Here is a 13740-nt window from a genome sequence, read left to right on the forward strand (position 1 = left end):
AAATTACTGAGCTCAGCTCTTTTAGGACACGTGGATGTAATCTTAATTTTAATCTTAATTTTGTCTGTTTCTCAATCATATCAATTTTGAGCCACTGTAGCCGATTTAATGGAAGTGACATTGCTTTACCTTTGCAAAAAGCATTTTTATGCCAACTTCTATTTTTTAAATCATCTTGTTGGTACAGAATGTGTTATAACAAATGCACATAGCCATTTGACTTAGTAGAATTGTGGTTCATCTAAATTCTTATCTCCTCCACTCCCTTCTCATTGTGTTCAAAACGGGTACAAATGTCCTGTTTAAGGTCAGAGATAGCTGTAGCTAATGAACCCTCTATTTGCTTCAAGCATAAAGCTTTAAAAATATACTTGAGAAGGAAATGTTTCACTCAAACTCCCACCCTTTCACTGAATCACCAACTAATGAAGATGCTATGTCTCTATTTTAAATATCACAATCACCATTAACAGCAGCCCCATTTAAAGATGAAAAGTCTCCAACCTGGGGATCATTGCACACTCCTCCATTCTTAGCACATCATACCTGCGAGCTTGAGCCATATCATGGCCTTTTACCCTCTGCCCAGGGGAGACTGCACCATTTGTTTGTGCCTGTACCCATGTTCCCTCTGTTATTAGAATTCCCAGGGAGTTCCTGGAGTCTTGCTGCTGTGTCCCCTGCTGTGTCATCCGCTGAGCTGTCTTTCAGCTATCTGCTTAAATCATGTAAAGCTTCCCGCAAACACAAATTGCCCTGGTCTTTCAATAGCCAAATCACAAAGGAGATAATGGGAATCAGGTTTGAAAACTAGCTCTTGAGGCAATCTGACAAATTCCAAATTTGAATCCTCTTTAGTAACAGCATCTGTGAAGAGAAGGTCTGGGCATACCAATTCCACAGAATGACCAATGCTTTTTATAGTCCAATATGGAAAACATAGGTCCACCTTGTTTTTGAACAATTCCATTTTTGGACCACCTATTGGGAAAATATGTCCTGAAACATCTTTACAATGAGAAATCATTTTCTTTGGTCCTAATCTCTGTTGAGAAATTCTGTTTGTGTCACTCTCCTTTGGAAAGCATAATAGATAAAAATACCTCAGATGTTAGAACATAAAGAGGTGTCGGGGCTGGCAAAGAGGGCTTAGAAAAACATGCTACTGATAACAGAATATGTTCTGAATCCATCTCTGAGCGCCATAAAAAACTTAGGCCGGGGAAAAAAAAAAATAGTGGTTAAGCTATAACCAGTACACACAGCACTAGATGTTTTCCCCATCCCTTTAACTGGGCTCCACTTATCCCTTTACCAGTTCTCGGCCCATCCTTTTACCAGTGCTCGGCTCACTTCAGCTGCTCACAAAGCAACAGTGGTCAGAGTTTGGGGACAGAGTGAATATTGCCACAGTTCTTGCTAATCAATTTAGCATGGAATTCCCAGGATATTAACAATAGAGTCTAGAGCTAGCTGGCACACAGACAAGGTTAGCACCTGTTGGCACACAGACAATGTTAACTGCAGAAAATAAAGAGTTGTAAGAGAAAAAAACAGCACAAATAATGAACCTGGAAAACATGAGTTTGTTGGCTCACTGGGGAGACTTGAAAAATTTCCAATACCTGTTTTTTTTTTATCTTTGGAATAAACACACTACCAGTACAAAAGTACAGAATAAGACCCTCAATGCTGGTATTTAAAACTGTAATCAGTAGAAATGCAAGCAAAATGTGCCATTTAAACAAAATATATTTTAAGGAGTAAAAATTAAAACCAGTTTAGGCTCAGCCTGTATATCCCCACTCCTTTATACAGGTTAAAATATCTGCTACTTTGTAACAAAAGTTGGTTATAACAGGTCATTTGCTCCTAAATGGTCCTTTATGCAATATTGTTGGCCACCAATAGACGGTGACGTGTCTTCATTAAAAGTGTTACAAACAGCTGGTCAGACCAAAGACAAATGCAGTTCAACCATCTCCTCTGAGATGATTACATACTTTATGAGTGCTACCAAGCACTCATTTTTTGCATGGTCACTATGCAAACTTTTTTGTGTTGTTTATTTTATTATTTAACATTTTCTTACACAGAGGGTTGCACAAAGATCTTTATACACATGCTAGGACATTCGTCAACAGTAGGTGTAACTTTTAGTATTAAAAGACTTAAAACTTTATTTAAAAGAAAATAATATACATTTTTAAAGTAAAACAGTAGATTATTGACTGAAATATAGCAAAAATTTGCAATCTTTCCATTGAAAAAAACCAAAAACCTTTTTCTAGATCCATATATTTGTTCTTATGTATAAAAAGTGGTGTGAGACTCATTCATCGCAGTTTTTGCAGTCAAAATCTTGTGTTTATAATTCAGTTCAAACAGCTTGAAAAGCATTTAATAATAGCATCCCTTGGAGAGAAAAAAAGAGAGGAGAAAACATTAGGTTAAGGCAATATTGTTAAACACTACTGTAAATATTCTTTAAATAAAATCTTCAAGGAAACAGGAATCTTTTCTTATCTGTTTATTTTCTTATATCCTAAGGTAGACTTTATTTGACCATATAGGTCAGGGGTGTCAAAACTCAAAAGAGATCTCCTCTAGGGAGGCCAGAGATAACACAGAGTAATCAACTGGGTGCATAAAGCCACGCTACACAATTTCCCTGTGATGTTCTCTATGGATGCAGAGGAAGCACATTGGCCCGGGGGAAAAAATGCTTTTCTGGGTAAATGTGATTTACCACAATAACCATTCGCTAGGGTAAGGGTTAATGGGTACAACTCCCCACCCTTTTCTATCCAAAAAGGCACAAGGCAGGGGGGCTGCCAGCTCTCACCCCTCACCTTTATTATGACCCTTAACAACCTCTGTGCACTATTAGACACAACAAGGACATTGGTACTTAGAATGGGAGATACTCAACAAAAGATGGTGGCATTTGCAGACGACTTAATGTTTTTAGTGTCGAACCCAACTAATTTGCTCCCCAATCTCATGGAAGAGCTGCGGGAATATGGCAATCTTTCTAATTTCAAAAGTAACTATTAAAAATCTGAACATCTCGTTCCAACCACAATTGGTGACCCAGATCCCCCAATCTAACTCATTCTGATGGTCTAATGTAGCACTTAAATACCTGGGGACACATACTCTGAGATCTCTATCTCAGATATTTGAACTGATCTTTCCCCCTCTCCTCTCCCGAATACGGGCAGATATCCAGAGATGGAACAAGGGCCTATTTTCCTTATTTGGCCTCATTAGTGCTATAAAAATGAACATGCTCCCAAGACTGCTGTACCTGTTCAAGCCCCTTCCCGTCACCATCTCAAACGAATTTTTCAAAAGCACACGCTCCCTATTTACCTTTGGGGGGGAGGGGGTGGTAGAAGCAACCAAAAAAAACAGAGACTACTTTTCCTACCCAAACTCCAGGGTGGACTGGGGATACCAAATTTTTCCCTATATTATACAGAAGCCCATCTCACGGGAGTGATAGACTGGTGCCGACACTGGGTGGGGCTGGGACATACAGTAACATATCACCGTCATCTTTTCCCTGGATCCCCAACCTAACTGCACAACATTTAAAACATTTGAAAAAGCATCCCACCATAAGCCCAACATTAGGGCTCAGTGCCAAGCAAATTTTCACACCAAAGTTCTCACCAACACCCTCACCCCGAATATCCTGGATAAATGCTGGAGGGGCGACACCGATAGGGGCTCACAATGACACATATTTTTGTCATGCCCTAAGATTAGACCCTTCTGGGACAAGGTAAGGGAAAATATGCAAAGTTTTATGGATCTACCGATACCAGATGATCTTGCGTTCTTCCTTCTCCATCTCAGTAAGCCTACCGAAAATCGGTGATTAAACATATGGTTAATGCAACTAGAGCATGTGTACCCTTACGTTGGAGGCTAAGCGCCACCATCCATTGGACTGTGGTTTCGTAAGATTACCAAAATTATGCTCATAGTTACAAAAAGTTACATAGTAGTTAGGTTGAAAAAAGACAGACAACTTGTTGAAAGTCCAACAAGTTCAACCACTACAGAAATAAACATATCCCAGATATAAAACACGATATGGTCCAGAGGAAAGCAAAAAAAAAAACCCCTGGTACAATTTGCTTCAACAGGGGAAAAAAATTTCTTTCCAGATTCCATGAAGCAATGTTCCCTGGATCAATAGTCTCTGTTATCTTTACATTACTAGCTTTAGATATTGCAGCTTGGCATTGCATGTCTAGTATTGCATAGTATGTCTATGATCTACCATAACCCCCAGATCCTTTTCCATTTCTGACTCCCCCAAATATATTACCCCTGAACAGTATGAAGCATGCATGTTGTTAGCCCCCAAGTGCATACCTTTACATTTATCTATATTAAATGTCATTTGCCACTTGGCTGCCCAATCAAACAGTACATTCAAGTCTGCTTTTAGATTATAGACATCCTGTATGGACCTAATTCCATTACATAGTTTGGTATCATCTGCAAACACAGAAATGGTACTTTTAATCCCAAACTCTATATCATTTATAAAGATGTTAAACAGGAAAGGTCCCAACACTGAACCCCGGGGTACACCACTAATAACCTTATACTAATAATAGACCAATCAAAGTATGAATCATTAATTACAACTCTCTGGATGCGGTCTTTAAGCCAGTTAGTTCTCTATCCATTTAAAGATTGACTTTTCAAAACCTATTGACCCTAACTTGCATATTAACCTTCTGTGGGGTATGGTGTCAAATGCTTTAGCAAAGTCCAAGTACGCTATATCAACTGCTACTCTAATGTCTACCAGTTTACTTACTTCCCCATGAAAAGACAGTAAATTTGTTTGACAACTTCGGTCTTTCTTGAAGCCATGCTGACCATCACTTATAATATTATTTTCTAGCAGAAACTTCTCTATGTGGCTCTTTATCAAACACACTCTAGAACCTTTCCAACTATGCTCGTTAAACTGGTCTGTAGTTACCTGTTAATAACTTTGCTCCCTTTTTAAAGAAAGGAACCACTTAGGCCTTACGCCAATCCATCCATACCATGCCAGTGACTAAAAAGTCTCTAAAAATTGGAAATAATGGTTTTGAAATAACCAAGCTCAGCTCTTTGAGACTACGTGGATGTAATCCATCGTTTACCTGCATCTTTTAAGGGGTCTACATGCTCAGATCTGATCTTTTTGCTATTAACCTTCCTAGCGGTAACCCCAGTGAAAAAAAGTTGCTAAAAGCGTTAACCCCCAAGTCACACTCGGGGTAGGTAAACGTATGGGAAGGTTAGTAAATACAGCCTTATCTGATCCCCCGGCGTTCTGCGTCATCCTTTTCTACGATCCCCGTCTTTTTCCTTCTTCCCCTAGCGTCTTCTGCACACCAGTGGCCGGGGGAGTTCCTGGTGACGTCGGTCCGTGTGTACGTTGCTGGCGGGGCGGGAAATTCAAAATCCACTTGTATTGCCTTCCATACACAATAACTGTATTAAATGCAATACATAGGATTTATTTGTGTAAAAGCAGTACATTGTATTTCATTAACATTTATTTTCCAGTATATTATATTAGTATGAGTATATTATTTAATTTTTGAATTAAAAAAAATATTTATTTAAAAAGTCAAGTTATTTTTACATGATTTCGTGTTTCAAACTTTGTTATACTCATACTATTATATTATACAGTAAATAAATAAAATTTTCATGAAAAACAATGTACTGCTTTTACACATATAAAACCGGACAGAAATGAACCGCTAGGGAGGTTAATATTTTTAAACAAATTTTTGGGGTTTGCCTTAATTTCCTTTGCAATCTGTCTTTCATTTTGAAGTTTTGCACATTTTATCTCCTTTTACATCTTTTGTTATATTCTTTATAGTTTTCAAACAATGAAGATGATCCTTCATTTTTATACTTTTGGAATGCCCTTTTCTTGTTCAATATGGCTTTAACATCAGCTGTGAGCCACATAAGTTTAAGAGGCTAAAATTAAAACCTATTACCCTTGGACTGAGAGAAAATATTGACCTCAAGGAACAGAAATGGGAAATGTTTCAAGTCTATTCTACACAAAAACACTGCACATTTCCCATGAGCAGTAAGTTGCAACAAAAAATAAGACCTATGTGGCTCAAAAATAGTGTTAAAAAGTCGATAAAGAGTAAGAAAGGGGGATTCCAAAAATCATCATTTGAAAATTAAAAAAAACATAAAAAGATGTAAAAGGAAAATCAACTGTGAAAAAATTCAAAATGAAAGACATATTGCAAAAGAAAATAAGGCAAACTCCCCCAAAAATATGTAAAAAGCATAAAGGTAAAGGTATGCACTTCAGAGCTAACAACATGCATACTTCATACTGTCTAGGCAGCAGACAATTTTGGTGGTCCGTGGCTCTGGCCAGTGCACCCCCCAGCGGGGTCAGGAGAAGAACCTCTTTGGGGGTGCGCACCGGCCAGAGCCATGTCCCCCGCATAGACACAAACTGCCCATCGTAGGCTCAAGCCGTTGGGTTGGGTCTCTGAGCCTGCGATGGGAGAGTGGGCGGGTTCTGGCATCATGACATCACTCGCCATTCAAGCACAGTCTGGAGTCCATAAATTTAGTGGTTTGTGAAGTTCAAAAGGTTGGTGACCACTGTAATAGGAAATGATCTGGGGGTTTTGGTAGATCATATACCTAATAGCATGCAATGCTAAGTTGCAATATTTAAAGCTAGCAAAGTACTTTCTTGTATTAAAGGAGGAATAGGCTGCAGAGATAGAGATATAATCCTGCCCCTGTACAAAGCATTAGTAAGACCTCATCTGGAATATGAAATCCAGTTGTGGGCACCAGTTCACAAAAAGGATATTGTGGATTTGGAGAGTATGCAGAGAAGGGCAACTAAACTAATAAAAGGAATAGAAGAGCTCAGCTATGAGCAGAGATTAGCTGAACTAAGTTCATATATAATAACCCTGTATAAATTTATCCTTATAAACAACTCTCTACCCAATTATTCACTTTGAGATGATTACAAAGAACAAAATGACATCACTTTTTGCTACATTACATCACTTTGCTATAACATCAAGGACATATTAAGACATCCAAAAAAATACCTGTTCGGATTGGAAGTGACAAGAACACAAAATTTAATGTTCCTAGCTTGAAAACTGAAAACGAATACAATCACCACATTAAATGACTAATAAACTAAAATATATTACATTTTTGGGGATGTTTATATATACCAAAATGTAAGGACTGTATTACCTTACCTTGCAAATGGGATGTAGGAGATGCTGTACCTGCAATAAATACAACAAAATGCTTAAAGTTGGCATACAAATGAAAAAAGTAAAATGTATATTTATAAATAACTTTTTGTGTCGATTTAATCATGAGCAGTAAGTTAGGACAAAAAAAAACCTATGTGGCTCAAAAAAAAAAATAACTTTTTGTGTCGATTTAATCAAAAACTATTGGCTGCATCCTAAAGTATTCTACCTTCCTCACCACACACTTATCTTGCATAGCTCGGCTGTTGAGATTAACTTACCTTATTTTCAAAGAGGACTGCCAGAAAATGCAAGGCACTGAAAGCAGTTTTTCTGCCAACTAGCCTTAATAATACTTCCCATGCCGTGACATTATGGAGACTGCTTCACCCTGGATGTAACCCCTTCTCTATCTTGGCTAACCCTGTAAATCCTGACTGACCACCTCCATCCTAGTTCTCCCCATTCTGGATGTGCCCCCTAAATTTAGGCTGCCTCTTTCATCCTGGCACCATTGACCCAGTATGCTCTCCTCCACTCTGGCTACCCTCCATCAATGGATATCCTACCTGTCATCCACGTGCCACTTATTGGCTTATTGTTAGGATTATCTGCCTGTCCTTAGTAATATCTGCATGCCATGAATATCCGATTATTAGGATTATGGGTTATGGAAAAAACATTACATAAAATATGTACGGTTGCAAGTTACAGGGCATATAGTCTTTGTTAGTAAATATTTGCATCTAAACAAATTTTCTGCCAAAAGGTCAGGCTCTCTCCATTACTGCTAATGTGCTTATCAGAAACCTAATTTATTGAGTATCAGCCCCATCAATCACTTTTCTAGTTTGGTGCCACATTTGACAAGTGAGATTCTCAATTTTCATTTAACCCATGAGAAAGAATTTTGGTGTGGCCATCATTTATTAACTAACCAAAGAATACTATGCCAGAAAGGTTCATTAAAAGAAGTTGCTCTGATTTTGCTGATAAGGTTGTGACACATAGCCTAAGAGGGGGTTTTAATACTAGGATAAAAGGCAGTGTTCTAAAACATAAGTAGAGACTTTTAACCCATTGAGAGGGGGCACAGTGAGGTGCACTAGACAAAGAAGAAAGAAACATGAAATTGGTAACTATTGTTTATATAACACTTTGTTGTTATTATGTTATGTTGATTTGTTATTATTTGTTTTATATGTATTGTTTCTGGATTTGTTTTTCTGCACCTCTGACTCTGCATACAATATAGTTTTTTTGGTGGTGTGGCTGGTGTGTCCTATTTTGGATGTGTAGGGGGTCCGGAAAAAAAATTCACCACCTTAACGCTTGCCAATGGCAAATGATGGAGCGTCAGGAATCACCGCACCAACAAAGAGCAGAAGCCTATACAACAGAGTGTGATGGCTGCTTTTTTAAGGCCAGACTCATAATAACTGATGTATGCTGAAAATGTTTTACGCCTTAATAAAGGTAAGCCTTTATTTTTTAACTACTCTGAGTGTGACTCAGGGTTACGGCTTTCAGCTTGTTTTTTTTCACCGAGTCACACTTGGGGTTACTGCTGGGGAGGTTAAAGACCACATCCACAGAGTAGTGATTAAAATATATATGATATAGCATTTGGGAAGAACAGAACATGCAAAACTAGCAGAGGCAGTAGCGGTGCTTCTTAAGCCCACTATTCAAGAGGTGATTGACATAGCAATAGGAAAGGGGATTAAATCCTTACGCCAAGAGCTCAAAACACACTAGGTCAGACTTACTGCCGCAGAAACGAGAATCTCCATTAATGAAGATGATCTGTTACAAACCCGAAAACAAATAGCAACTATAGAATCAGAAATAAGCTCCCTTACTGACAAAGTCAATGACCCCCCAGTCCATCAAACCTAACATACTACCAATGATTTGTGCCCACACAATTCCTGAATAACTAGGCCTTGACCTTTCTTGTAAAGTTGAATGAGTACACCATTTATGCTCCCTCAATAAAGATCAGAGGAGACCATGACCTATCATCGCTGAATACTTGGAAAAAGCAGACCGCTCTGAACTGCTCACAGCCTTTAGATCTCAACAAAATCTTGCAATTGATGGCACAAGGCTCTTCCTCCTTGTTTGCAGACTACTCTGTGGAAGTGGCACACAAGAGAAAGCTTTTCCAAAAAGCCTGCTCCACTTTGTCTAAATGCAAAATTAGATCACGTTGGCATACCCTGCCACCCTTCATCTCTATGGTCACCAGGGGTCCAACCATTCATTCACTGTGACAGAGGATGCTGAGGAAATTCCTCCCCATCTGATTTGAAACCCAACAAATCTGGGGGATCAATGTCATCCTCAGCTCGATAAACTCTTTGCCAAGGAACTTCAACTGCTTTCCATATTCAGTAGTTTTAAGCTCTACTCACTTTCGAGTGACCACAGCGAAACACTAATAGCATCTAGAATTTTCTGGTACCCATGGAGAGAATTGGAAAGTCTTCTTTACTCACGGTTCCACTCTTATGTATTTGTTTCTTCATACCCCCTACAAATCATTACCCTTTTTTTCTACCTACCCTTCTGATGGATACATAGATCATCAGGACAACGTATCGACAGTGACTCAGACAAGCCTTATAGCTAAGTATTTACTATTGGTTTGCTCTTTTTCTGATGTAGTTCAGCGAAAGATCGTCAGTGTTTGGACCCGTGTTCTCTGCACAAGCATGAAGTTAGTGCATATCGAGGTTTCAGATTTCACAGCTATGTTTATTCTATGGATCAGGGAGCTAATATGTTAATACAGTGGTACCTCGGTATAAGTCCAACTTGGTATAACTCCTGTTTGGACACAAAAAATTTTGCTTGGTATACAACCTTTGTGCTAGAACTTGTATGGTCAAAATGAGTCATAACAGTGCGTGCTACCCTTATTTACCTCTCTCGAGACAACGCCAGGACTTCTCACGAACATCAGTACGCCAGTTGCTACCATTCAGTAAACATCCCGCGCTATAACTCTCTGTAAATTACATAACATCCCCTCCTCCTCCCTTCTTAGAGCTATCGTAGTAGGCACTCGACTCTTCTCATTAATGTAAAAGGAAGGTTTAATTTTAATTTATTTCATCTAATTGCTTTTGTATTTATGTATTTTAGTATTAAGCAATGTTTAAATTATTTTATACAACTCCATCAATATATAATATGCCAATAACCATAGGATTTTTTTTTCATGGGAACGGATTAAATCATTTTCCTTTAATTTCTTATGGGGAACATTTGTTTGGTATAAGTCCTGTTTGGTATAAGTCCAAGGATCTGGAACGGATTAATGACTTACACCAAGGTACCACTGTATTGGCTATTATGCATTTATGTAGCTTATACCAGTGCATTTATCTACCCTTTTCATAGCTATATATAAACTTAAAATTATTCTGCATGGTCCCCTAACAAACGCATGTTGGTCTTGAGGCATTTTCAGAAGCTCAAGGCCATTGTAGCCATGTTACAGGAAACACACCTGGACACCAGAGACTTCTTTAGACTGTCAAAATAATACTGGGGTCTCCTGCAGTTGTATGGAAAGCTGGAGTAATAATATTATTCCATAAATGTTTCCAAGGTAGTCACCTCATCACAGTTTGATCACGAGGGGAGAGCCACGTTGCCATTTTTTGACAAGACAATGTCCTTCCACAATGTCTATGCTCCCAACTTACCCTCAGCATCTTTCTTCCAGCAGCTGAAGTGCTGGATTGCACAAGACTCCACCACCCATAAGGTTCTAGGTGGTTATTTTAATTCAGTAATGTTTAAAGGGGAAGACAAATCTTCTAAAGTGACAAGTAGCATTTCTCAGATGTTACGGGGGCAATCTCAAGTCCCCTCACATCTAAATAAATTTATAGAATCTATGAATCTACACAATGTTTGGAGACAAAGGTATCCCCTACAGCAAGGGTGTCCCCGTGGAGCTGTTGGATCCTCATTCCCTCTCTGCTCATGTCTTGCAGGGGATAGGGTGCACACATTCCTATGATTCTCTATTGGATCGTGCTACCAGAAGAGGGAGCTGCTCTCCACCCACCTTGTACTGTGAGATAATAGTGCAGCAACAGCATGAGAGCTGTGTTCATGCTTTTGTCACTATCCTCATGTACAAATCCTCATATAGGCCCCTTAAACATAACAGGTTGACAGATATGGGGTCATAAACCTATGTCGGCAGCGGCCCCCAGATGAAAAAAGGTTGGGCACCACCGCCTTAGAGCGTCAATTTACCTTTTCTCTCTAGTTGAATATACGCATGCCCGCATCAACTATTCCCTCCTTTTTGTATGGAGATCAAGCTTTCCAAGCAGAATTGCGCTCAGCTTGGTACAAGTATGTGGCCACCAATAAAATGCATTTTGATAACCCCCCTAATTCTGGGAAGCTGGGAAAGCATTTATAAGGGGACATGTAATATCATCCATTACCAAACGTAAAAAGGAAGCAACTGCAAATTATTTCTAGGCCTGACAGGAACTGCGACAAACACAACAGCTCCTTACAGAACAACACTCTTATATAAAAGAAGCATGGGTGGAGGGGAAGAAAAAGTTTAATATGGGACTGGAGCACTATGAACAGTTCAGGCGTAGACATGTGGATGTGAGATAGCATAAATTTGGGAATAAGTCAAGTAAAATGTTAGCAAATTTTTTGCAGTTCCTGTCGAGCCTAGAAATAATTTGTTAGCAAATTTGGTTGGACCTAAATTTATTAAGCAAGGGATAATGACTATGCTCACACCAGAGAGTGATACAGTGACAGACCCTCAGCAGATCATTTTGACATTCTAAACGTTTTCCAATGGAAAATCACCTGGACCTGACGGCTTTACAGGCTTTACCGATGAATTCTACAAAATATTGGGTGATGATCTCTTACCAGATATGCACAGGCTATAGATATGTGGGTAGGTAGTTTCTATTTTTCTTCAGGAGCCCAATCCTAAATCAAAGTAATTCCTAAGTAAGACAAAGACCCCAGAAGGTCCTGAGTCCTACTGGCCAATTTCTTTGATAAATTTGGATGTCAAGATTTTTTTCTAAAACAGTTTGGCCGCCCTAATAACAAATTTAATCCTACCTTCCCACAAGATGATATTGCAGTCATAAGTATTGATGCCAAGAAGGATAGTGTTAACATTGAATGCCTCCTCTCTGTACTAAAGAGCATTGGGATGTGAGGTCCCTGTTTATCGTTCCTTCTGGCTATGTATAGCTCACCCCAAGCCAGAGTCCACCCATCAGGATTCTTGTCCCCAAGTATACAATTTAGAGAAGAGCACCAGGCAAGGTTTTCCCCTCTCTCCTTTATTATTCAATTTGGCCATAGAGCCTATAGTATGTTATTTTGAAAAGTTAAGGGTCTTCACAGTTTAAAGATAGAAGACTGAGATTAAGTCAGCGTTTTTCACAGATGACATTCTCCTTTTTACCATTGGACCCAACTAATGATCTTCCATTTATTCAATGTGTCTTTGCTCTTTTTGAGCAGCGGTCGGGTCTGAAGGTAAATGTGGACAAAAGTGAAATTTTGGCCCTGACCTCCCAAAGACGATCACACTGGAACAAGACTTCACCATTGATGATAGCTAAGAATTCAATAACATTTTTAGGGATCGAAATAGGTAGATATCCTTCTTCGATTTATAGGTTGAATTACATACCTCTGATAGGTAAGATCAGGGGGGAACTATAGCTGTGGAAAAATATACCATTATCACTGTTCGGGAGAGTACATTTGTTGAAGATGTCTTTTTCCAAGCTCCTTTATCCCATACAGACAATACCAATATTTCTAGGGCTCCGAGATGTAGCGATCCTTAAGGTATTTCTCAAATTTATTTGGCAGGGCAACCGCCTTCAAGTGTCGATCAAAAAACTATACTTCTGCAGGTGGTTACCCTACCGAACAGCATACAATTTGGCATGCAAATCTTTGACTGGATCACAGGTACTTCAAACTACCCTCTAGAAAAGGCAATAGTCCATCCTTGGGATCTTAGAGCTCTATTACATAGCAAATTTACTTCTCTCCCCTCCCACCTGAAACATAATATTTTAATCAGGGACACCATGCTTGCTTGGAGGGAAGGAAGAAGAAAGATGAGAATATCTTTTGCGATAACTACCTTTCAGCGGTAATCCAATGTTCCCCCAGGGATCTACTCAACAAGTATTCCGCCAACAGTATATTAAGGGAAAACAATTAGCTAGAGATTTATTAAACCCAGAACTGGGTCACTGCCTCATTTTGCAGGATATTAAGCAACAAAATGCCCTCCCAAACATCCCTGATGCACCCATTATACTTTCTACAGGAAACTAATTATTAAATTCACTAGTTGCGGATTCCTCAAGGTTGTTGCGACACAATCGTTAAGATAATTTATTACAAT

At 39.0% G+C, this 13740-nt stretch overlaps 1 protein-coding gene across 2 annotated transcripts in view; it reads right to left on the reverse strand.

The window, feature by feature from the left end:
- Positions 1–2154: 2154 nt before the first annotated feature.
- The window catches only part of SFT2D1 (SFT2 domain containing 1), a 144780-nt gene continuing 133194 nt past the window's right edge, over positions 2155–13740 (reverse strand). For both annotated transcript variants that reach the window (XM_072409200.1, XM_072409199.1), the window contains 2 exons: positions 7296–7325; positions 2155–2415 (listed from right to left, as the gene is read on the reverse strand). In XM_072409200.1, coding sequence (XP_072265301.1) covers positions 2376–2415; positions 7296–7325 — 70 coding nt within the window. In that variant the 3' untranslated portion in view covers positions 2155–2375. The remainder of the gene's footprint in view (positions 2416–7295; positions 7326–13740) is intronic.

The sequence above is a fragment of the Pyxicephalus adspersus genome, chromosome 4 (genome assembly GCF_032062135.1).
Source record: "Pyxicephalus adspersus chromosome 4, UCB_Pads_2.0, whole genome shotgun sequence".
Taxonomy (NCBI): domain Eukaryota; kingdom Metazoa; phylum Chordata; class Amphibia; order Anura; family Pyxicephalidae; genus Pyxicephalus; species Pyxicephalus adspersus.